The 24,411-nt window shown below is 45.5% G+C and overlaps 1 protein-coding gene across 1 annotated transcript in view; it reads left to right on the top strand.

The window, feature by feature from the left end:
• Positions 1-1,050: 1,050 nt before the first annotated feature.
• The window catches only part of FOXO3 (forkhead box O3), an 88,606-nt gene continuing 65,245 nt past the window's right edge, over positions 1,051-24,411 (top strand). The window contains exon 1 of the mRNA XM_040060525.2: positions 1,051-1,741. Within this exon, the coding sequence (XP_039916459.1) occupies positions 1,157-1,741 (585 nt within the window). The 5' untranslated portion in view covers positions 1,051-1,156. The remainder of the gene's footprint in view (positions 1,742-24,411) is intronic.

Genomic DNA, 24,411 nt, shown 5'->3' with positions numbered 1-24,411 from the left:
CAGCAGCGCTGCTCCTTCCTCCCGTGAATTCGGATCTCGATTGCTGCCGCTTGTGGAGGTGGCTGTCGATCCAGCACCCCCCCGGCGCCTCCCGCCCCTCCCGATGTGGCTTTCCCTGCCTCGTCTGCCTGCGCTTTTTAAATGACTTAAGTGAAGGGGGAAAAACTGTCAAGATGGCAGCAGCAGGAGCAAGGAGGTTATGAATGTGGTGTTGATGCTGGAACAAAACCTATTCTCTTTGGCAGCCCTAGGGAGGGCTTAAAGCTACTGGACCTGTTGGAAGACTGGCGATTTGATTTGTTCCCTTGTGGTTGCTTTTTCCCTGCAAGAAGGAGGATTGATTACTGGTTTTGTTTTTGTTTTTGTTTTTTTAAACCGACCAGCCCCCGGGGTGGCCTTCTCCTGCCCCCTGCTCCGTCGGCTGTGAGAGATTTTGGGGGATTGCTTGCGTGTGGCTTGGGGGCACCGCAAAGTGACAGGTTTACGCTAGTGTGCAGTTGGATGTATGCTAAGACTTCAGCTCCCTTTAGGGCGTTTTGAAGAAGGAAAAAGTCTTCGGCGTAACCCAAAGGACCCCTCTCTCTGCCCTCCTGCCGACGGAAGGCGCGAAGGACCACCCCCCCGCCCCCCCCCAAAAGGCAAGATATCTGCGGAAGCGACGAGGAGCGAACGCGGAGGGGCCGGGGGCGTGGGGGGATCCTCTCCTGGCTGGATACAGCACGGTTGCCGCTGGAGCTACTTCTGCATCCGCATGGAGTGAAACATAAACAAACGCACACACGCACCGGGGAGCGGCCGCCGCTCAGCCGGCGCGGAGGGCAGCGCCGCGGGCACCTCCGGCACCGCCCGGCCCGTGCTGCCGCCCTGCGCGGCCGCTCCGGCTCCTAATCTGATAAATTTTTTTTTTTTTTTTTCTCCCTCCCTCCCATTCTCCCTCCGCCTCCCAGCTCCGGCGTGCGCATCGCCCGCGGGAAGCGGGGCTCGGGGCGCAGCGGAGAGCCGGCCAGTCCTTAGCGGAGCGCGGCATGCCCGCCCGGCGGCCCCCCGCCTGCTAGGCTCCCGTCGGCACCGAGGAGGCGGCGGAGGAGGAGCGGGGTCGGCGGCCGCCCGCCCGCCCCGTCGCAGCGCCCCGCAGAAGCCCGCGGGGGAGGCCAAGATGGCAGAGGCGTCGCCCCCCGCCCCGCTCTCGCCCCTGGACGTGGAACTGGACCCCGAGTTTGAGCCGCAGAGCCGCCCCCGCTCCTGCACCTGGCCCCTGCAGAGGCCCGAGCTGCAGGCCAGCCCAGCCAAGCCCGCCGGCGAGTCCGCCGCCGACGCCGCCTCCATGATCCCCGAGGAGGAGGACGACGAGGAGGAGGGGGGCGGCTCGGCCATGACCGTCGGCAGCGCGGCCCCCGCGGGCGGAGAAGCGGCGGCGGCGACCACCGCCGTGCCGGAGGAGGCGGCGCGGCTGCTGGCCCCGCTGCCCGGCGGCGGCCCGGAGGGGCCGAGCCTCTCGCCGGGGGGAGCGGCGGCGGCGGCAGGCGGCGGGGGGCTGAGCGGGGGCTCGGCGGCGGCGCCGAGGAAGTGCTCGTCGCGGCGCAACGCGTGGGGCAACCTCTCCTACGCCGACCTCATCACCCGCGCCATCGAGAGCTCTCCGGAGAAGCGCCTCACTCTCTCCCAGATCTACGACTGGATGGTCCGCTGCGTGCCCTACTTCAAGGACAAGGGCGACAGCAACAGCTCGGCCGGGTGGAAGGTGAGGCGGGATCCCGGGGCCGCGGCGCTCCCGCCGCGCCGCCCCGACGGCCGGGCTGCCCGTGGAGGATGCGGCCGCGGAGCGGGGTGCTGGCGGCTGGCCCCGACTGCAGCCCTCCGGGCGCTGGTGCTGCTCGTGCTGGTGGTGGTCGTCCTGTCGGCTTTGCTTTTTTAAAGGGAGGGATTAAGGAAAGTTTTGTCTCTTTCCTGTTGCTGTGTGCGAGCGGTGAGGGCTATTGACTCTGGGGGCAGAGTACACGCTGGAGCGGAGCTGGCTTTTGAGATGCACAAGCACATAAGCAGGGACGGAGAGAGAGAGAGAGAGAAAGAAAAGTATTTATAAGGTGTGTGGGTTTTGTTGTGCCTTTTTTTTTTTTTTTTTTTTTTTTTTAAGTTACGGTAACACTAGAGGTAACTCAAGATGGAAATGAGCAGAATTGCTTTTATGCATGATCAGTCCGAGTCTCAAAGCTCAAATACAGAACGACTTTATTATTTTTGCCAAGAACCCCCCATTTTTTTGCCCGTATGTTCCTCAAAGGCAGTAGAAGGAAATTCCAGTTTTGACATTTCTTCATGAAGTTAAAGCATGGAGTTACTGGCTGTTCAGCCACGGGAATGCTTGGTTTGTGATTCCTGCGGTGCCAGTATGAGAGCACTGTCTGCTGATAGCCCAGCATTTTCTGTCCAGCACTGCGACAGCGAGTAGCTAAGAGTACTACCGTTTTAATAAATGACGGGGGAAAAAAATCTGATTTTGTGGCTTGTTTACTCAGCGTGTGCAAAAGCACGTTGCAGGCAGGCAGGCTTTTACCCTCAAGAAAGAGTCTTGTAAGGCCTACAAGGAGCCAGAACTGCACGTAAAGCACATTTGAAGTGATTTCCAGAGCTGCTTTTTTTCTTCTCGTTTTCCTGTTCGTCTGTCAGCGTCTCTTGGATGCTGAAATGTCACGTACTTGCAGCTGTACAGAAATGCAGGTGCTGCTTGGTGCCGATACCGTTTGCTAAGGAAATCCCGGCAAGGTTCAGTTGCAGCTGAGGACCGATACTAGCGGCATCTCACACGGAGTTTTTCAATGGATGGTTGAAGGTGAATTTGCCAGCAAGTTCAATGCTTTTACAGAGAAATTAATTTTTTTTTTCTTTGAATCTGTCTAGGTTTGGATCAGGTGATAACTTTCAGTATGCAAGTTGGTCAGAAATACTGTATAGATGAAACATTTCTGGCAGTTTCTGTAGTAGCAGCCCTGTCTCATATTGTGGTGCCTGAGTAGGACTTGCTGCTAGGAATCGAAGTGCAGCTCTGATTTTTACCTTCCTGATGAAGCACAGTGGAGGAAGTATTTAGTTGACAGACTCGTCTCAGGCTGGGGAAGATACAAACACAAAGTTTATCGCTGGCGTAGCTAGTTGAAGACAAGGCTTTTAAAACCATACGTCCATTTTAAAGCTTTTGTGTTGTATTAGGTTGAATTTTGATCTGACTTTACAAGTGTGACGCAGAGTGTGATAAAGGGTTACATCTTCCAATGACAGCCTGTGCCTTCGTAAGTTGCTTGGTTTCACACAGGAGCAGTGGCTTTAGATGTCAGCTGCTATGACAAATCCAGCATTTTTATCTGGTCCTTTAAATTTTCAGTAAATTCTCAATATCTGATTCAAGCAAAGACTTTCCTAACAATGGGGCTGACACTGTTTTGGCCGAATTTGGTGGCAAAACTCCTTTTCACTCTAGCAGAAGCAGAATCTGGGCCATAACATGAAGTGCTTACATTGATTAGTATCCTTAATACCATCACAATTTTTCTGACAATTTATACTGTTAATTTGATATTGATTCCTTTGCTGAGCAGCATTAACTGGTACTTGGAGCTAATTAAAATGTTTAAAACTTGGATCCCTTGAGATTCTTCAGTTATAATTTAGTACAGAAGTTTCTCACAAGCCTTTAGGATGACCTTTCTCAGGAGATGCAGGTACGCTGGTAGCAGCAAATTCTGCCTCTGATGGTTGTGAGCTGTCTCTGAAGTTAGGGTAAGGCATTCGGTCGCGTTAAGGGTGGGTGCAGTTGTACGTGGGTGGTAGGGGCATACTGGGAGGGGCAAAGGATAGGCCAGGAGCTAATAATTTGCCAGGCATCTAGAACTGGAAAATGTAATTCCTTAGCAAGGCTAGGATTTCTTTTTCAAGTGCATATACATTCAGGAGAGGACTACTTCAATTTCTTGGCTGGAGAGTAGCTTAGTTTGTGCAGAGGCAACACTCTTATATAGGTACTCCATCTTAGTCTTCTGGTGTTAAAACACATTATATGTTATTATCATCTTTGTTTCCTTCACAGGTAATGAATGCAACTCTTCAGGAGCTAATGTCAACTTTTCACATTAGACTTCTTCAGATTGCTAGTTACACCGAGACTTTAAATGAACAGGAGATAGTTCTGTGTTAGAAGACTTTTGTCTTAATTTAGAATATTTTTACACAGCTAAATTTATCGTTGAAGGCAGCAAGCCCATTTAACAGTATTCTGCTCTGCCACTGAGTGGGAAAATTATTATTTTAAACAAAGGGAAGAAGAGAACTTGGTCTTATTACCTTATGTGTTATTATATATGAAATTTTAATACTGTTTCCAGTGAGATGTGCCGAATAGCATAATCCGTAAACATAGCTGGGATTATTCTCCTCAAACAATTATTTTAAGAGCTATAAATTAAAGTTATAACTAGCACTTTTTTTTTTTTTTTTTTTTTTTTCCTCTCTGCCTAGGGCATTAAAGCAGAAGTGAATATTTCAGATGTGGTTAGGAAGGCATTTATTATGTTTCTGGTAATTCAGATAAGGTTTGCCTAATACACACCCTCAACAATCTCCTTGGCTTCCCCTCCCCCTGGCCCTCCAGGGGAGCCCCTGTCTCACGGGGTGAAAGGGAGGGGTACACAGGGTTACCCCTGGTGGGACGTTGACTAACCCAACAGTGCCTGAAGCTAACTAGGGCAGTAGTATACGATGCAGTGCTGCAGAGGTGCCACGCTCCGGTCACTCCTGTGTGCCACGGGCAGTCCTGTGGTACAATCCTGTACACTTCCGAACCGCTGGAGAGGGTTTTCATGCAGGTTCCCATATCTGCTTTTGTCTTGAATACTTAGGGAAAGTTGGTATTTATGTTCAACATCGCTGGAGGGGGGAAGAGATCCCAGGGTGAGTTGGTTTCGCCCTTGTGAAATGCACTGTGCCAGGCGACTGTTCCAGGTACTTCTACAGAGCTCCTCGATGACTAGATCTTTCCTCATTCAGGTATCTCTTACCCAATCGAAGTCATGCAGTCACAAAACCAGTGTGCTGACTTAAAAGCTAGGTTTTACCTCACAAGTATTTAGGGTGAAGCACTCACTTTCCTCAATAATCGTGAAATAGGAGACTGAAAAATCTTTTTATTCCTGTACGTAGTAGAGGTGCGCAGTTTCACTACTGCTTAAGTAATTCCATACCTCTTCTCACAATGTTATTTTGTAATTTCTTGCAGCACTATCTTGTGAAACAGTCTTTTCTACATGGAGAGTACACTAGGGGGACTATTTTCCTCTTTGTTAAGCGGTGTATATAGCAAGACTGTGAATCTGGTCCTCTGTACAGAGATACCAGCAATTCCCAAATTTAAATGTAGCTGATTTGCTTTGATTTGTTTTTCATATCAGAAGCCTATTCTGTTCTACATCTGTTGTCTTCATCTTCCCCACAAAAGATAAACACTAGCTGCTGGGGTATTTACTTTGAAGCAGAGGTTTTTGTAAACTTTGTACATGGACATTTCATCATTTCTTACCAGGTTTTATTGCCCAGTATGTACCAAAGGGCTGCAGTCCCTTCAGTGTAGCAAATGCATGAGTCTCGTCTCTAATTACTGAGACTTGAAAAGGCTTGAGAAGTTTGCCAGTGATGTAGACAGATGTCTAAATCTGTTAGCCAGATGCTGATACACAAGATGTGTCTTTTTATCATCTTCTTGCAAAGATGTGAGAAGGAAGTAACATCACTCTCTTTCTTCTTATTTCTCCTTCCTCGGACTGACATACAATGTCTTTATCAGGAGTGGCAACGTAAAACTGGAGTGTGCATCAGTTTCTTTTTTTCCTCTGCCGACTTTTAAACTTTTTTTTTCTTTTTTATTTCTTTAGAGGTTCTGTTTCCCAGTTAACTGCTATCAAGAATATTTTTCCAGCCTTCTGTTATATTTTCTAAAACACATTTTTTGTGTTGCCTTATTCATCTGTACAGAAGGGTTTGAGTTACAAGCTCTAACCAGATTATTTTAAGTTTTGACCTACCAAAGAGAGCATGGATTTAAGCACGTGAATGGATCCTTGGGACTTCACTGGGATTACTTGTATGCTTAAACTTGCTGCTTAAGCATCTTACCTGATCAAAGCCTTACTATGTTGTGCTTTAACAAAATACTCAGAAACATTTGTAAGTGACTTTTGTGCTGAGCAGTGTAAAGAGATGTGTGGTTCCAGTGGTTGAAACCACCAGATAACAAATGTCTTGCATCAAAGAGGAGTGTACTTTAGTATCATAGTAACAAGTGACTTTTTAAACTTTCCAGCACAAACCATATGTAGATATTAGTGCACATTGTTATTTCATATCTATAATGTATGTCAAAGATCTCACTTTTCCCCAGCTCATGCAGGCAGGTGACAGCTATTAGAATGGTGAGAGAGACCAAGTAAGTAGCTCTCCCAGAATCACTGATACTGATTGATCCACAGTGTGACGGCGAGGAGCATCTTTGCTGAAGGACTTATTAAATGCAGACACATCACCTTGGTGAATGTCTTCAGCTGCAAAGAATCACAGGCTCTGATAAACTCAATTTTTGATGTGAATGGGAAACTTCCAGTCGATGATGACGTGGTATTGCTGGATGCTATCTCCGCCAGGTAGATCTGCATGATAAATGCTGGAATCAATGTCCTTCCATACTTCAGAGACAGAAGGTTACCTAAAATAGTCATGCAGCAATTGACGGTGTCCATAATAGGTTTATTAGTGTCAATATTTGTACATATTTAAAATTTGAGCCTATCTAAAATAGGAAGCTTGAGGGTATGAGGTTGGCTTCTACTCTTACCTGTGTATTTGAAAGCACATAGTTAACACTAATAAAAATTAAATCACCTTAGTGGCAGCTATATCTGATGTATTGCACTGGCTTGAACAAATACCATCTGAAGCTATGAGGCTGGAGAGGAGAAATGTCCTGGCACTGCTGCCCTGAGACATCCTGCCTCTGCTTGGTGTTGTCCTGTTGAGGCAAGCGGTGTCTTGCTCTCTAGGCCATTTTGTATTCGGGTCATTTTGGTGGTGCTACACTACTTTGCTGTAATCCTAGGAGATTAGGGGAGGCTGGGCACGTGCTGGTGCATTTAGAAAGGCGAGTGATTAGGGTTAGCTGTGTGGTTTTGTGAAAGCTCTTTGTGCTGATGTGGACAAAGTAGCAGCCCTGAGTAGAAGGTAGGCAGCTCTGGGGCAGCCCCCCCTCACCCTCCTGCAGCGGCTGGGTGGGTTTCGGCCAGCTCGCCTGGGGTGGATGGGGTGAACGAGCATGAAACCACCCCAGAAAATTATGGTGGGTGTGCTGCCTTCAAAGGGAGGCCGAAGGGATTGCCTTGGAGATAAAGGAAAACAGGATAAGCAGCCAAAGCATTTCTCTAGGTGGCAGCCTCCTAAAGGTGCCCTGCTAGATTTTGGCAGCCAGCTATTTTGCGTGGAAGTATGGAAAATCTTTTGTGAGGATTGTTCCTTATTTGCAATGCAATTAAAGTGGGTCTTGGTGTAGTGGCAGCTTGCCAAAGGAGAAACTGAAAGTGTTTCCTAATGCAAGTTGCTACTTAGACTGAAGTCTCTGCTGCTTCTTGTTTCTCTCCCACTTTTTATAAAAGCCTTACTACAATGTCTGTCACAGAAAATGTGCCCAAGGGCAGCATTACAAAATGTCAATATTAGTTTGTTTTAAAGGCAAGAAGCCCTGTGCGTCTGGGGGTACTGTGTCTGGAGAAGGACAAGCTTTGAGCATCCTCCTGCTGCTGATTTGTTCCCCTTGCCACGGGAAACTGCGATTCTCAGATTGGCTCTGGAAAGGGCCACAGCTTGGCCAAGTCCTGGAACAGGAGGTGCCGCACATAGTGATGATCCCAATAAAGGCCTGGCTGATAACGCAGCGCTCAGAGAGCTGCAGGGTTTTTTTTGATGTGGCTTTTCTTGGGACTGGCAATATTTGCGTAGCGCAGCGGTTCAGGAGCAAAATGAAGTGTTCAAGTAATGTGCATAGTCATGCAGTTTTCTGTACTGCTGGCTCAGCACACTATGAGTTAAGTGAAGATTGTGCTTAACCTTTTATTTGCTTGGGTTTTTTTACCTTAGACTGTTCTGTTACAATTTCCTGAGCATTGCCACACACCAAGCTTGGAAAATGAGGTGCATTTAGCCAATTTATGGTCTGACATATGTTAATTAACATTAATTACCTGCTTGAATAGTCCATTTAACACTTATTATTAAAAGTGGCTTGTCTACAGAAGGGGGTTTTCCTTCAGAGTGAGATGTTTTGTTCTAACTTGCTTCAAATGAAGTTAGGTTGGGATATCCCATGCTTCCTTTCATGGCTGTACCAGTTTCCTGAGGTTCCAGTTGTGCTTGTGGGATACAGTTGTACCACTGATAGGCACCAACTCCATACCCATGTGTATTTGGCATTTATTTGGCAGCTTAGCTTCCCAAGCAAACTAGCATGTTTCCAAGCATTTCCTGCTAGTGGTGGGTACAGCTCTTGCTTGTCGGTTTGAGGCAGCAGAGGAGGAGCTGTGCTTCTCAGCCTGCCAGGAGCTGCGGGAGCACCTGGAGTCCTGTGGTGATGTGACCCCTTTGGGGTGAAGGAGTAGGAAATGTTCAGGTGTGCAGGGCTGGAGAGGGGATGTAGGGGTGGCTGGGGCACACGGTGGTGCCCTGCAGAAAGGTCAGCTTCAGCTCTGTGTGGATGAGGATGATGGACCACAGGGCTCCTGCAGCCATTGAGATCAGGCCGCCGCTGGAGTGGAGAGTGATCTCCAACAACAGCAGGAGCCTTGCTGTATTCATCAACTACAGTACCTAAGTTATCTCCTGGGCAGTGTGTTGGGTAAGGGTTGTCACAGATCATTGGTCTAAAACCTTTGAGGGGTATAAGAACAAGAGGACTTGTTTGATTTCCAAATACCAGTATTAAAAAAAAAACCCAAAAACAACCATGCCTCAATTCCCTATACCCCAGTTTCTCATTCCTGTCTTGGGAGACTCCAGGGACATTGTATCCTACCTCACATTCTCTATCCTTCTCACTTGTAACACCAGCTGAGGGGTTGCATGGTGCACTTCTTTGGGAGGTGGAGGGCTGGCTCATAGCTGTGCAGGGCATGTTGTGCAGTTTTGGCTGGGGATACAGCGTGGAAATGATTAGGCTACAGGACTGATGGAAAGCAATGCCAGTGCAGTGTGAGGAGTTGGGAACAAGTGCGTGATTGCATCAGTGCTCTGCCTCATCCCTGGTCAAATAGCAAGGGAGATGCCTTCCAGTAGGGCTAGAGAAGAGCATTGCTTTTTGCCAGAGTGGTTTCTCCTGGTGCTATGCTTGGCTATGAGGTCCAGGAGGTGCCTCTCTTGCCCTGTGAAGCAAGAGTCCTTTCTTTGGGCCACCCGCCTTGCACGTTTGCTCGAGGATGGATATGCTTATGATACTGCTTTGCAAGGAATTTGAGGCAGGTTGGGAGTTAGCAGCATTGATGTGTTATTAACAGCTCTGTGTGTGTCCTACCTGGACTTTGCTTACTGGGGCAATTTTCTTTATCTGTATGCTGGTACCTATTAAAAATAAAGGCTATTTAAATACTTTTACAAATACCTTCTTAAGACTTCACAGACAGAGAAGTGCTCTTCTGTGGATTTGTACTAGTAAAGAAACGGTTTTGTGAAAATTAGCTCTTGTAACAGACTTGTGCTAACAAATTGAGTGTATTGCTTGCTCTATCACAACATGCTACATACTTCAGAGCTAAATTATGGAATGCTGGGTTCTCACATGAACATGTTTATTTGGCAAGGTATTATTTTGCTTTTCTTTATTATTTTCCTCCGATGGTGAGGTTTCTACTCGCTGCGTGTAAAGAGAGGTGTGAGGACGGTGCATGCTGGTACAGAAGGGTAGAGGCAGCCCATGGACCATTGTCGGAGGAACTGGTGGAGGAAGGACCACTCAAAGCAAGGATGGCTCTCTGTGGTGCTGACAGCTTGTTGTCAGGGCCTTTGCAGTGTGTGCCTCCGGTTTTGGGGGTCAGGCGGCTGTGGGCGCAGGGCTGTGCCTGTGCAGCCTGGGGCTGCCAGACACCTGAGGGCTGCCCACGGTCAGGTGCATTTCCGTGGGGTGAGTCACTGGATCACGCCACTTCTGCGTCCCTTCCACCCACTGCCCTTGCCTGGGTGAAGGGTGGGTCTGTGCTGACGTCTCCACGCCAAAACCTAGTTGAGAGCTCTGGAATGAGGACAGGAGGCGGAAGTGTTGCCGAAGGAGCCATTTTTGTCCTTTGACACCTTCCTCTCAGGCTACCTTCACGCTCTGTGTTGTGCTGTGGGCCTACCTGGGCGCTCCTCGTAAGCCAGCCCTCGGCCTGTGAGGGCTCAGTGTCTCCAGGCCAACCTGTGTCCCCATCCCTTCAGAGGTCTTTGTCTCTCTCTAGGGAGCAGCGGAGGCCATGGCACTCCCAGGATTGTGTTCAGTGGGTGGGACTCAGTCCTAGGAAAGAGTTTTCAGGAGGTTTGTTGGCTCCTGAGTCACGCGAGCAGAAAGGGCAGGTCTGGGCTGCTTGCCAGGGCTTGAGCAGGGAGGTAACATCTGCTTATCCCAACCCTAGAGGAGTGGGAGACAACAGATAAGTCAGAAGACTGATGAGGACAGACGGCAGACTGCTGTGGGAGTACAGATAGAGGAACACCCAAAAACATCAGGATGTGTCTGTTGGGGCTTCACTCTGCGTCCTGGCTGCTGCGACTGCCCAGTTTGGAGTGGGAATGAAAAAGAGTTTGCATGTATGTAGGCTTATGACAGTGCAACTTTCACGGGTAGGTGAAGAAAAGAAGGCAGGTCTGACTCTCATCTTTGCTAAAGGCCATGTTAAGGCAGGAGCACACATTTGCATTAGTGCTAGACAGACTCGAGCCAGCAGTGCCAAAAATCCTGATTGCAGCTGAGCCTGAGCCCCGTATGAGGACTGAGTATGACCAAGGAGCGTTAGTAACAGTGTCATACTTAAGCAAACAAAGCTTTGTTTAAAAATGTATTAATTACTTAATAATATCTAATACAAGCTGTTCTCTTAGTCTAGACAGTCAACAGTTCTCACTCTGGAGACAATTTGCCCTTATAATTTAGTGTTTTCTCATGCTGTATCACATTGGTTTCTATGCTTTTTCCAAAATACAAGGCAGAAGAAAAAATGCATTATTCTAAAGAAATAATTTTAGGACATGGGCCGAATTCCAGGGCCGTATTTGTTTTATCAAGAATGTGGACTGAATTGTCTTGATATGTACTCACATAGCAGTGCTTTTAAATCCTGCTGTATCTGGGTTGTTTTCTCTCCATACTGTCTCTTCAAGCACCTATTGCAGCTCTCCAAAGACACATTGTGACCAAGGTTAACCCCACTTTCTTACTTGAAATTTGCAGGGTAAACATACCTTTAAATGTGAGACATAATCCAGATCAAAAGTTTCCGACTTTGTGTGAACCCCAATCTTGTGTAAATATATTTGCTAATACTTCATGGAGGATTTATCAGTTTCACGTATTAAGTTCTAGATATGCTTTAGTACATTAAAATTTGTCATCTGACAAGTGAGAACAGTGCTCGAGAAAGAATGTCTTATTGTGAGTGTTTCACAAGCTCCTACATTATCATCTTTTTTTGCTGTTTGGTTTTGTGCAGAGAGCAGTTATGTGGTTTCCTGAAAGCCTATAACTTACTGTTTGTCCTGCACAACTGCTCTGGACCTTGACTAATTTTCAGAGCATGTTTTTTTCCAGGAATTCGCACAAGAAGGTGATGCCAGTTCACGTTGTGTCCTGAGATGCTTGTAAGCTGAGACATGTAGAGCTGCTGTCCCTGTTTTTGTGCAACACGATCTATTGTGCCTGAGTTTCACTGTATGGGGAACTCAGAACCATTTGTGTGAGATGTCGGGTTTCAGAGTGAATGGTGCTTCTTTAAGTATGCATCAAGACCTACAGTGGGAGGCTACTGACCCTTCTATGCCTTTGTAGGACAGGAACTTTGGCACTGAAAATGATGCTGCCACTGAGGAGCTGTAAAAACTCTGAAGCATTTTTTGAATTCGTAGCCACAGCCATGTACGTGTCCCAGATAAGTAGGCTACATCTAAAATCTTCGATTTGCGAATGGAAGTCATGTCAGAGCTCTGCATGGATTGGGCCAGAGGTTTCCAGCTTAGCTTGTGCAGCAGCCAAAAGCTCCGACCTAGTATCATGTTCATCATGATGTTGACAGTGTGATTTTCACTTCCCATGGCATGTTGAGATTTATTTCTTGCCCCGGTGCTCTTGCGTCCTGATTTATGCACGGCAAAAATACTTCTGATTAAAATGTGCCAGAAGTTTTGCATGCTTGGGGTAGGAGTGAAATCTTTTATGAGGACCTATTCTATATAAAGCTATGGAGAAGGGAGCTGTGTGCTTAGGAAGGTATTTGAAAATCAATAGTGAGGCCATTTTCCAAACAAAAAAGAAGGGAAGTGTGTAGTCCATAAGGTAGTGGCATACAGAACTGGGAGGAGGAAGGATTCCATGAGCTAGCCGTAGGGTGTAAATCAACCTGATGTATGTTCATAGACATCTGATGTCTACTGGGCCTAGTGGGGTAGCTCAAAGCAGGTGGAAGAAACATACTGTTTACCTAATTAGAAACATAAATAAAATCTTTCCAACATTCTTCTAAATTAAAATGCATCTGAAGCATATGTCAGACTTCTCACATCCAGGAAAGATCTCTTAAAACCCTGCCGTTCCTCATGAAGACTGTTTGTAGCCCACTTCCTTCAGGGCTCTGCCAGGTAACAAGTCTTCTTGGTTGGAAGATGGAGTGGGATGTGCAATAGCAGCTGGAGATGCTGGGGTTCTTCCTGAGCACCTGTACTCCCTTTTAACCGGAGGGAAAAGGCCTATTGTTTGAGATGATAGACCAGGGAATTGGAATAACAAAAAAAAATTATCATTGTTGAAATCGTTGAAGACAGCATTTCACCTCTGTTATTTATTGAGGAGTTGGTGATGGTGGGAAGCAGGGCCTGGGCTACAGTACAGAGCAGCTTCATATCTCCAGTGTATTTTAGACACCAAGGAGACAAAGATGATTCTAATTGCAAGAGAAACTACTTAACTGCTTTGTATTATGTGTGAAATGAAGGGGGAATAACGCTGATTGCATGACCTATTTTGACTTTCTCAGTATAATATGTTTAATGTTTTAGTCTTTTTCTGGAGAGTGAATTATAATTTTATCAAATCCTGCTGGAAATTAATATGTTGCTGGGCAAAGTTATTTTATCCTTGCAGTTTTAACTGCAAAGTTACATCTTGCTTCTTGACTCAGTGGCAGGAGTTTTCTCTTTTAGCTGGAAAGGGATTTTGCCACACAATACAGCGACAGTAGTACTTTTTGTTTTATACAAAATAGGGACCTGTCAGGAGGAATATAAAATAGGGCAGTGAAGTAGTCTAATTTAGAAGGAGAAAGGGCATAAATCTCCACCTCTCTCAGATGACAGAAGGCCAAAGTACAGCAGAAATGCTTTTCTGCTTGTAAAATGCCAGATGCCAAATGTAAAATACCAGAGGGTTGTGGTGTTAAAGGGACAGCTGTATCTATCCCCCTTACAAGTTTTTCAGACTTATTTTCACTATGGAAGGGGGTTCTTAGACAACGGAGCAGCTCTGTTAGGGTCTTCTCTGCTTATTGAGCTGTTAAAGAAATTGTTTGCTGTTTTGGACCCGTGTCAGGCAGAATAATAATGAATAAGTCCCAGATGAATGTGGGTGGTGAAAGGAGAAAAATAATTTCACATAAAGAGGGCATTATCAGCTGAGCAGCCAGTGTTGATCCTATGGTGCTGGAAAATGAAAGCAGAAAAAAGGCCCCTTTTTGGTTGTTGTTTTTTTTTTTTTTTTTTTTTAATAATGGAAATTTTTGCTGAAAAATCAGTTCTGACTAGAGTTTGGTATTCTACTTAAACTTGCAGCAAGCCTCCAAAACTTGAGAGGATCTTCAGATTCCTTGTCCATTTTGGACAACATGACCTGTAGCGTCACTTGCAGCTGCTGGATCCAAGAGTATAAATAGTGAAAAGAACACTGATTTGGCCAGGATGAAATGTTCGTTTTGGGTTTTTCCAACAGCTGTGTCAGGACTTAACCCTGGCAAAAACTTCTCACGTGTCATTTCTATTCAGGCTTGTACTAAGCATGTGGAATGACAATGTTCTCTAATTGAAAGAAAGAAAAGAGGAAAAAAGTAGAAAATTGGGAAATAGTGTGTATTTGGTGTCTTCTCAGCCTGAAGAAAAAACACTGCTTGAACTGTGTGATAGCAGTTGTTTGAGAAATTAAGTATGGATTTCCTTCAATTGTAGTTGAATCATGACATCTTACTAAATTTATCCAGTTTTGAGTGCCTCCTTTCTGGTTTGACATTTTCGCTGGTGCCTGCTGGTTCTGGTTGTTTAAAAAAAAAAAAAAAAAAAAAGCTTTTCATGGTCAGAGAGGTGTTATTTTCTTTATTGTTTGCAGGAAACTGTATCAGGTGCCAGACCACAAATTCTTCCAGGTGGTTACAAGACTTGTGGGGGTCAGCAGCTTTCTCCCTAGAAATATTGAGATGCAGTGGGTAGGTTTGAGCAATGCCAGTGATGAGTTTTCCCCATTTTCTAGGAGCTACCAGGGAGATTTTGCATGGTTTGACCACACACTGTCGATCACTGGAGTATCTCTGTGGATAATTCTCACTGTTCAGTGAAGGGCTAAGCAGAAGGACTAAATAAGAACAGTCTTTATTTACCCAGGAATCTACACTGAAAAAATGTATCGATATAAAAGTCAAGTGCTCGTGAAGTACAAAATGTCAGAAATAAAGTTGCCTCTAGCACTTGAAATTACTTCTCATGCTGGCTATGACTGTTATTAGTAAGGAGCTCACAGGCTCTATCCACCCCTGCTCTCCTTGTAGGGCTGTATCCTTCAAGGGGTGCTCAGGGTTTCAGCTCATCCCCTGTGCTCTCTGTGTGGGCCCTGTGCCGCAGTTGTTGCACTTGGCTCTGGTTAAAGAAATACGCCCTTCCTGGTGTGCTTGTCTGTGTCATTTGCCTCCTCAGAATCCATAAGCTTTCCTGACGAGCACTGTCCCAGCGCTGTATCTTCTTCTCCCCTCACCAAGCTCCTTACTATGTTCTCTCATCCCAGCCTCTTTTCCTGTGATTCCCAGTCTTGCTTCATGCATCCCTCCTTCCTTTTCCTGTGATCTTCCACACCTCTGCACATCCCCACTGGTATCCGTATCTGTTCTGCTTGTCCAGCTTGTCTGGTTTTTTTGTCCAGTTCCCCATTCCTCATCTCTCCCCTGCCCCAGGACTGTGTATTTCCTGTGTCTTGCTTGCCTGTCCTGGACCACTTATCCTGTTTCTAATCCCAGTTTTAGTTCAGGTTTGCAAAGTTGTTAGTGCTGAGGAACAAACAAGGTTTTGTAGTAGGAAGTGTTGGACAATACAAGGTGTAGGTGGGGCTCACAGTACCACCTATAATTTAGAGTACTGTTTATATTTTTAACTGATCCACCCTTAGGTAAGCAGTCCTGGTGCTGACAGTGTGCAAATCCTTAGTCATTTGGATAATCCTGTTCCTTCTGTCGATACTGGGTACTGAGAGGTTGCTCATTTCTTTATGAGATGGAGGGTCCTGTCTCAGAGAGACTTGGATGTCTTAATTCTCTGTGGCCTGACCTAGACACCAAACAGCATCTAAGATTTTATAATTCATGGGGCTACTGAGTTTTCCCTGAAGTATTTAATGGTATAGGTTAGTAATTGCTCTTATTTTCATGGTGAGGGGCCGTTCCTTTTTCCTTCCTTACCTGTGAAAAGAGAGAAGACATTCAAGTTCGTCAGTGAAAAAACAGAAGGCATGAAAGTGTACAGTCCATAGTCATAGCATATTCTGTGTCCTCCAGTAAGGACCCTCTGACTTGGTGAATTTAGACTTGAACATATAATGATATAGCTGACATTTTCTGGTATTGCTTCACGGTTTCTTTTACCTTCTGCCTCTGATGCTAACTTCATGCCTGGTCTTTAATGGTTCTGGCAAAATGCCTTCACATCTAGGGAAGCTGATGACAGTGTTTTTGTTATCAGAATTGGATTGAGAAACTCATACTGAATTGTAGTGCTAGCTAGACCAAGTCATTTATTGGTGTGAATAACCTTGTATTGACCCATTAAAGAGCTTGGGCATAGAGTGTGTAATCTATGAGTCCCTTGTTCCTTCATGATAAAAGTTCAAAACTTTAATCAGGTAACAGGGTGTCCTGTCCTCTTTCCGTTGCAATAAAGTGTATGCAAACACACATTGCAACGAATAGTGCAAAGGCAAATCTAGCACACCCTGCTTTTTCCCCTGCAAGAGATATCTGCACTTTGTTCTCTGCCACTGCTCCCTGAGCCACTCTGGCAGGTTGGCTGAGGGATTTACTTGTGGTGGCTGATGCCTTTCAGGTGCAGTGGTTCAGTTTCCCAGGCTATTGATAACAACTGTTTAGACACAGTTCTCTGGGTCATGACGTATGGGGATTTTCTGATGGTTGTGATGACCTTGGGGGGAGAATTAGAGTGGATGTAATGTTTCCAAGAGTTGGAGATGCCATTGAACTGGTGCACATTGCTGAATCAATTACTAGCATTGGTAGGATTTTGCTTTAGGGGAACCTCACAGCTATATCACAGTCTTGTTATTAGCAGCATATTGTTAATTTGTTTTAATAGAGAGTCAGATATTTGCAGGGAGAAGGAACCTCAGAAGCTGGTTTCTGTGAAGTATTTTCCCTCTATGTAGCATTGTTGCAGTCCATATGCCAGCACTGCCTCTCACTTTAGTTTTTAGGAAATTTTTATTAGCTCCTGTGTGTAAAAAAATTTGGTATAAGACCGTCATTCTCAGGTGAGGAATTGCACATGGTGCCCCTATGTCTTCCAAAGCCATTGATGACAACTAAAACTCTCAGCTTGAAGATTTTCTAACTTTTTTGTAATGTGTCACTTCGGTGACTCAGTCTGCTGTGGCGTAGGCCCCTGGTGAGCTTTTGCAGAAAGCTTTCCCAATGAACTTGTGCAGCCCTTGATCTAAATCTATGTCACCAGCCTCTCCTGCACCCATTGCTGTCAGTTTACTGTGTTTGTAATTGATTGTCAAAGTGTTGCATTTAATTCAAGTGCTGGTAGAGTTTTCCTCGAAATGCCTGTGTAGTGTTAAGCCAGTTAGGAGTTACAAATGTAAATATGTTTACAGTGAAAAGAGGAGTGCATGAAAGCTGGCATTGTCTAAACAGCCAAAAGCAGTGTGATTTTATGCTAGAGGGATGCTGTAAATATAAGTTGCTGGAGTGCGCTTCCAGAAGTAAATCCCAACCAGAAGTGCTTGCAGTCCCTGCCTTCAAATGCACTGCCCATCTGCTGTAGCTGCTGAGGCGACATGGGGGAGAAGGCTCAGGAGTCCGTGGGCATCCTTGTAGAGTTTTATAGGGAAGTTTGAAATGCCAGAGAGAAACGTCGGCTGTATCTGAAGGGCTCCTTGTTTTAGATTTTCCCAGGCAGGAGCAGTGCAGCTGGCAATAAAGTGACTCCTGGCACCCGTGCTTCATAACTGAAAGTTCAGCATTTCTCACAAGCTGTCTTATTTGGGGTTGTGAGCGTGGGCACATGCACACCCCTCGCACACCCCCCCCACACCCCCCCAGCACATTGTTTACTTCCTCTGTAAGTTCTGGGACATTCAGTACTAAGGAGCATGATACGCTTGCATAAACACCCCAGCCAGATTTATCTCTCAAGCCTATCTTTCCTTTCCTGTCTTGGAAAGTGATTAATCTGCAGCACACATTTTGTTCTCTGATTGCAGGGCATTATTCTGTAATCATTTACAGTTTTGCAGAGCCGTAGCGCTGCCTTGATGGAGCATTTCTGTCATGTAGCCGGCACTGTCGGCTGAAGTTTTAGCTGCGTAACGTGGAGGGAGCAGAGGGAGCATTACCCTGTGTCTCTGTGTCATGTTAATACTGTTTTCTATTTACATTGCCTGCTTTCTGCTCATTCAAAAATATTCAAATGTACGCATTTAAAGTGCAGATAAGTGTCTGCAGCAACACATGCTAGGGACTGGTTTGTAGGTTTTAGGAACAGCGTCAGTACTGCAGCATGCTGGCTGCCAGCTGAGGTTTTCCTTTGCATTTATGGAGGGTGGAGGAGTTTAAGTAACTTTTGTTTTCCATGCAGGTCATCTATTGAAGTCTGCATCAGTTAGAAGTGGGCAATTTATGTGGATAAAGAATTGTACATATTTCTTAGTGTCTGTGGAAAACAAAAAAGTGAAGAGATTGAAGTTGCATCAGAAAATCTGTACTGTTTGTACTGCACTGAGGCTTTTCCATGTGCCCTTTGTATATTTTGTTTGCTTTCTCATGTGCAAGGAAAGTAGATGGAAGAGGTAACAGCCTTGAATTAACATGTTGTGGTATTGAGATAAGGCTGTTGAGCAGAGTCTTGTTTGATGCAACTCTCCATGCTGTAAACATCTTCTTTTAGTAGAAAGATATGAAAAGTAGGTAAAAAAAAATTAAAGAAAACCACGTAACTTTGGGTTCTGATGTCATGGTAATTTTCTTTTTTTTGCAATATATGTGCACCTTTCAGGCCTACAAAGGCCCTGAAGTGGATGGGTCTGATCTAGTCACCCATGCCAATGAGCATCTTTTTCTAGAGTCTCTCAGAAATCTGGCCCACAACGTGTCAGATAAAGCATTTTTATGTCTCCTTACGACAAACCGAAGTCCTGTAGTTACAAGACACAGACCACAACAGCAGAGACCAGGGAAAACTGAAGGCACTGCATGTGCAACATGTCTGTTAAATGAAATATCTGAAGGATCCCATGCCAGAGGTCAAGACAAAAAAGTCTTCCAACAGCCTTCCTTGTCAGTCTGATCTTGAGGGCAGGACAAAGAAGAGGGGTTTTCTCTGATTGTAAATCCAGCAGTTGTTTTAAATGGGAAGGTGTCAAGAAGAGTATTCTGGTCTTTCTTGGGGATATGACAGTGCTGGACCAGGGAGAGCAGCAGCTACACTCCTACAGCAGTGGGCTTTGGAGCAGGAAGAAGAGGCAGCACAGACCAGTAGTAGCATGGTATTTTAAACTCCTGTCCCCTAATTTCTGATGTATAGGGGTGTCTACAATGTCCGATCACAAATGTCCTTTTTCCATCCTAGAAATGTAAATGCCTGAATTCTAAATGAAAGGAAACTTAAAAGCAAGGAGAAGGAGGGCTAAGGATCCTTGGAAGCAGCAGCTATTTAGGGGAACTACCAAATTGTGTAAGGAAACTACATGTTCAGAGTGTGTGTATGAAGGTATCCAACTGCTTGCTTGGGTTGTGCTAAAACCCAGGATCAAGGTTCAGTTGGTGCAGCCAACTCTAAGCACTGGTAAAGTGAGGGGAGGCAGTTCCAAACAGGAGGCAGAATGGAGTGCAGTGGTGCCAAAGTGCAGCCTTGCAGCACTAGTGCCTGTGCTCTTCTGGGATGGCTTGTGGGCCCAGCTTTAGGACCACTGGGAGCTTCCTCTAACTGCACTTGGATGCACGCCACAGGATCATGGAGTCAGAGTTCAGCTTTGCTCACCCGAAATCCCTTGTCACCTCAAAATGATTTGTAACAACTGTATTTATTTGTCTTTAACAGCGAGAGATGAGCCCCTTTAATCTCTGTTGTTTATATTGCTGTTTGAACAGAGTACAGCTGCCCACAGAAAGATTTCTAGGACATACTGGGTCCTGTACAAAGGAACTTCACACTGAAAACTTGAGGCCCCATTCCATGAAGCAGAAAGGAGCCTTTGCCTCAGCGTGGGTTAATTATTTAATAGTTGGCTGAGTAGGCCTGATGATCATGGACAAGGAATGAAGCTGGTCAACTGTGTCCAGCGTAACGTTTCAGGGAGTAGGAGGGGTTTTACTTAGCCCTCCAGAAGCCATCACAACTAATGCTATGCTGGAGTTACAAATCATGCAAAAGCTTTGGGAGGAAAAGAAGCTTTGGGCTTCAACACATTCAGTTATGGAAGAATACATGAACTGAAAGCAACGTCCTCTTGAGTGGCACAGGTGCCTCTGAGGGAGGGTTTGGATAAGAACCAGGTGCTGAGAACATCTGTCGGAGCATCCCAACCGCTTGCAGAGCTTCTGCTGGGAGCTCAGTAAAAACTTAGTCTGCTCCTGCGTACAGCCTCCTCTGCACTGTAACTGTGGTGCTAATGCTTTACCTCCACTCTTGCTAATGCTAATGCTTTACCTTGGCTCTTGCCTGGTGCAAGGGTGGATGAAAACAAGGTGTCTTTGCTTTTCCAATCTGTATGGGTGAGTTTAGAAGGTTATGCTGTGGGTTTCAATGCAGAGAGGCCATCTTCCAGATTCAGAGGAGCCACTGGCTCTTTTTCTTGCATCACATGAGCAGAGAACCCCTGAACCATGGAAGTGTCCCAGAAAGGTGGAAAAGTGTGCTAAATTGCATGCCACCATTTTATGCTATTTCAGTGCAACTGAAAAGCATGTGTGGTGAAGAAGTTTGTTTTTAGACAGAGTAAGATCCATTGCTAAGTGCCACTGTTGTGCACCTGCACAGTTTTTGACAGTGGTGCCTGCAGTTGGGGCAGATCTTTAGAGAGGACTTGTGCTGTGCGAGGCCCAGTAAGATATGTAACAAACCCAGCAGAGACTGGAATGGGCACTGGTGATATCTGAGGGACCAGCAGATGAGAGGCAGCTCCTCTACCACCACCCCCTAGCTAATTGCTGACTTTGAGTCCTTTCTTTTCCCTAAACTGTGAGGCATCAGAGATACATCCTGCTTATAGGTCACCCACAAGGGAAACTGGACATTAAATTCTAAACTTCTAACCACACTAACATTTTACTTCTTTATTTCATGCTAGAGGCTAGTTCTGGTCTTGAAAGCACCTCCTGTGCAATGTAAAATAGGGCCCAGAGAAAGGAAATGAAATCAGAAATGGAGAAAAGTTATTTTAATCATAAATAGCTGTGGTAGGAAGGTAGATGTTTGTATGTGCAATAGTACAGTACCTACTGTGTGTATTTTAGGAGAACCTGAGAATAGCAGCTGTGCTGAAATACTTGACAGTGAAGTCAAATATAGTTTAGGTTAAAAAAAAAAAAAAGTGGCTGGGGAGGGTGGATTTGCAGCGTGAAGCCTGTCGGTGTTATCTCTGCCGCATGGCACAGAACAGCCTGTGACTCTGGCACTCGTTTGTGAACGCGCAGTTCCCGTAATGGGATACGTCCCGCTCCTATCAGTGTGGTATTGTGCCCGGGTAAATGCTCCCCACCTCCCAAATTTCCCCAAGAGCCACAGTTGGATGACAGCTTTGTTTCTTCAAAGGCTGCCTTTTCTGAAGTGTTGCTGGTTTTGCAGCCAGTGGACCTGTTGAGCTTTATGTCTGTAGAGCTCAGAAGAAGCAAAGCTGCAGGCACTAAAACTAGAGCTCTTGCTAATGTGCCAAGGTCAGAAGTATCAAAACCTAAATTAAACTTGTCCCTGAAATTTGGCTGTGAATCACAAATTCAGGAAGTTGTACATGAAAATCGGTCTGGACACTGTTTCTTTCTTAAGAGTCCTTTAGCTAAAAATAATGTATTGCGCTACAGTTATAAATAATACGGGCTTTTTTTTTTTCCCTTTCCCTGTCTAATTAAATTGGTACTCTTGCCACAGCGAAAGGAAAGGGAAAAGATAATAACATGAATCTGGTTGAACAAGTACGTAGCTTGCAGGTTCCAGCTAGAGTGTTTGCAGCTGCAGATGATGCTGAGCCCTGTGCTCGTGCATTTAATTGTCAAAATGAAAAGAGGGTGCTCTGGAGGGATCAGCAGTGTTTTCTCTGTCCATCATTTGAGAACCCTTTTGAAAGCTCACACAAAGTGGGTTTTTCCTGCACTGTCAAAATACAGAAAAAAAATACTTTATGGTGGCCACTTGGTTTGTTTCTTTTTGTTTGGTGGTGTGGTGTGTTGTGGTTGTTTTTTTTTTTTTTTTTTTTTTTTCTGGTAACCAAGTGGATTTTATAAATCATGGGTGAACCATATGGTAGGGTGTTTTGATGGACTGTGGTGTCCTACTAAAATGATGAGCACTGGCTACAGATAGCTCTGCCATAATACACTTTGCGTGACATTTTGGCAGGTTTGCTGTGGGTAAGCAGTGGATAAAGCTGGATGAATGAACTTTTCTGCATCTTGGTTGTGGCACTGAGGTGCTCTTTGAAAGCCATGTGGGCAACCTGGCCTGCTGAACAGTAAACCTGGCCTGCTGAACAGTAGTGGAGGCCAGCAGCCTGGAAAGATAGTACTTAACACACCTATTGCTGCTGCTGTGTTTACGCCGGGACAGTTTTGTGTATTTTGCTGCTGAGATTTGTCAGTGACTTCTGGGGCCTTTTAGCCGTGCTCAGGTTTGTGGTAGATTGTAGATGTTATTGGAGAGACCATCTAACTGTCTTCTGGGAGGACAACAATAATGGCCAGGGAAAGCGCTAATCCCAGGAGCCTAAGGGACAATGACAGGCAATAACATGCCTGCCAAACTTTAAGCTTAATCACGACATCTTTCAGGTGGTGAGAATGTTATTTTCCTCCAATGAGGTCATGTTGAGGGAGAAAGAAGGATCCTGCAAAGCAGAGAAGCTGGCCTGTGTGAGCAGTAGAGTTGGGCACAGGCTCAGAGATTTATTGCGCTGAAATTTGCTGTCACTTAAAAAAAAAGGAAAAAAAGCAGTGAGACAGCTGTGTTATTTCACTGGCAGTGATGCAATGCCGGTGACACACCAGGACGGGAGGGACCAGCACGCTCTGTGACAGCACAGCATGTACATGGTGTCACCTGAGAGTGCCCCACCAGCCAACAGATCCAACCAAGTGCTAACACGTCGTCTAGGGCTTCATTTTCGAGTCAATGTTTATACATAACAGCTGGAAGTATGTTTTTGGAAGTAACACATCGTGACTGCACATGTACAATTTCCAAAACACCCCCTTTCGCCCCTCCTATATTCTGTGCTTTAGGAAGTTTTAGAGTTTTTTCCTAAATTTATTTTATTGCAGTGCAGTCAAGGCATTTACTAATTTTTCATTCACTTGTCAACTGCTCTAAAAGAGTGCAAATCTCACAGGAAAACACCATGTTCTGATAAGGTTGTAAACAGCAGAAATCTTGGTATTAATGTTTACTCCATTGTCCTGAGGGTTTCTGCTGCACCCAGAAGTTAGTGATGGCACAGTCAAAAAAGAATACTGTAATATTGAAAAGAAAGACCCCAAAAGAAGAAACTTAGGTATTTCATGAAGAAAAAGGTTCAAAAAGGGTGAGGAAGAAAGCTGCTGGTGTATTAAGTGTATGTGTTTGGTTAAGGAGTTGAATGGGTAGCAAATACTTTTCCATGTGTGTGGAAAATATGAGTTGGCTTTTGCAATAGCATTTTATGGGAAGAAAGATCAAGGGTTCAGGAGCTGAAATACTTATTCATAAAATGTAGCGAGCAAAGACAAGCTACTTGTTGTGCTTCTGCCCATTTGCTGTAAGTCCAATCTATCTGAATCATTTCTAGGAATGGAGTGGGTAACTGGATTTCCAGCCTCCTCTTTGTCCTTGGCTGCTCTCCTGCATGGCTGCGCCCGATTTAGTACTTGTTGTACTGAGCTTTATGTGAAGGGTATGTTCCTGTCCACTGCATTGCTAAAGCTTTTACCACCTTGGGATCTGTGCACAGTCCACTTGAAACTGAATTAAAACAGCCAGCTTGTTTCACAGAGGTTTTTTAACAGCTAGCAGAAGCTGACCTGGGTAGGATTTTGGTCTGATGCTGGGGAAACAAAAGACCCTTCCCCGTCACTGGTCCATAGCCACACTTTGTGGGTGGTTTCTGACAAAATCAAACCCAACCCAAGCATTTCCCCTGGTGTTTGAGGTCTTCTGAAGGGCCGAAGAAGGATGATCTGCCACATGAAGCCAAGCTTGCTTCAGGTGTAGCTTTTACTTGTTCGGCAAATGTGATTTTTTATTTGTGTATCTGAGGAAATTTGGTGTTGGGCTGCACAGACTGCTTGCCTGAAGGTTCTTGCTATCTGGTTCTTGCACCCTGCAATGCCCAGATGATCTGAACCCCGCTCAGCTGCCAGGGTGTGCAGATAGGTGTGTGGCAGGTCAGCACAGCAACCTGGCCTCAGCCCCCGCACCGTCCTG

The sequence above is a fragment of the Hirundo rustica genome, chromosome 3 (genome assembly GCF_015227805.2).
Source record: "Hirundo rustica isolate bHirRus1 chromosome 3, bHirRus1.pri.v3, whole genome shotgun sequence".
Taxonomy (NCBI): Eukaryota; Metazoa; Chordata; class Aves; order Passeriformes; family Hirundinidae; genus Hirundo; species Hirundo rustica.
The sequence above is the reverse complement of the archived record's forward strand: the minus strand, read 5'-3'. Positions and strand labels throughout refer to the sequence as shown.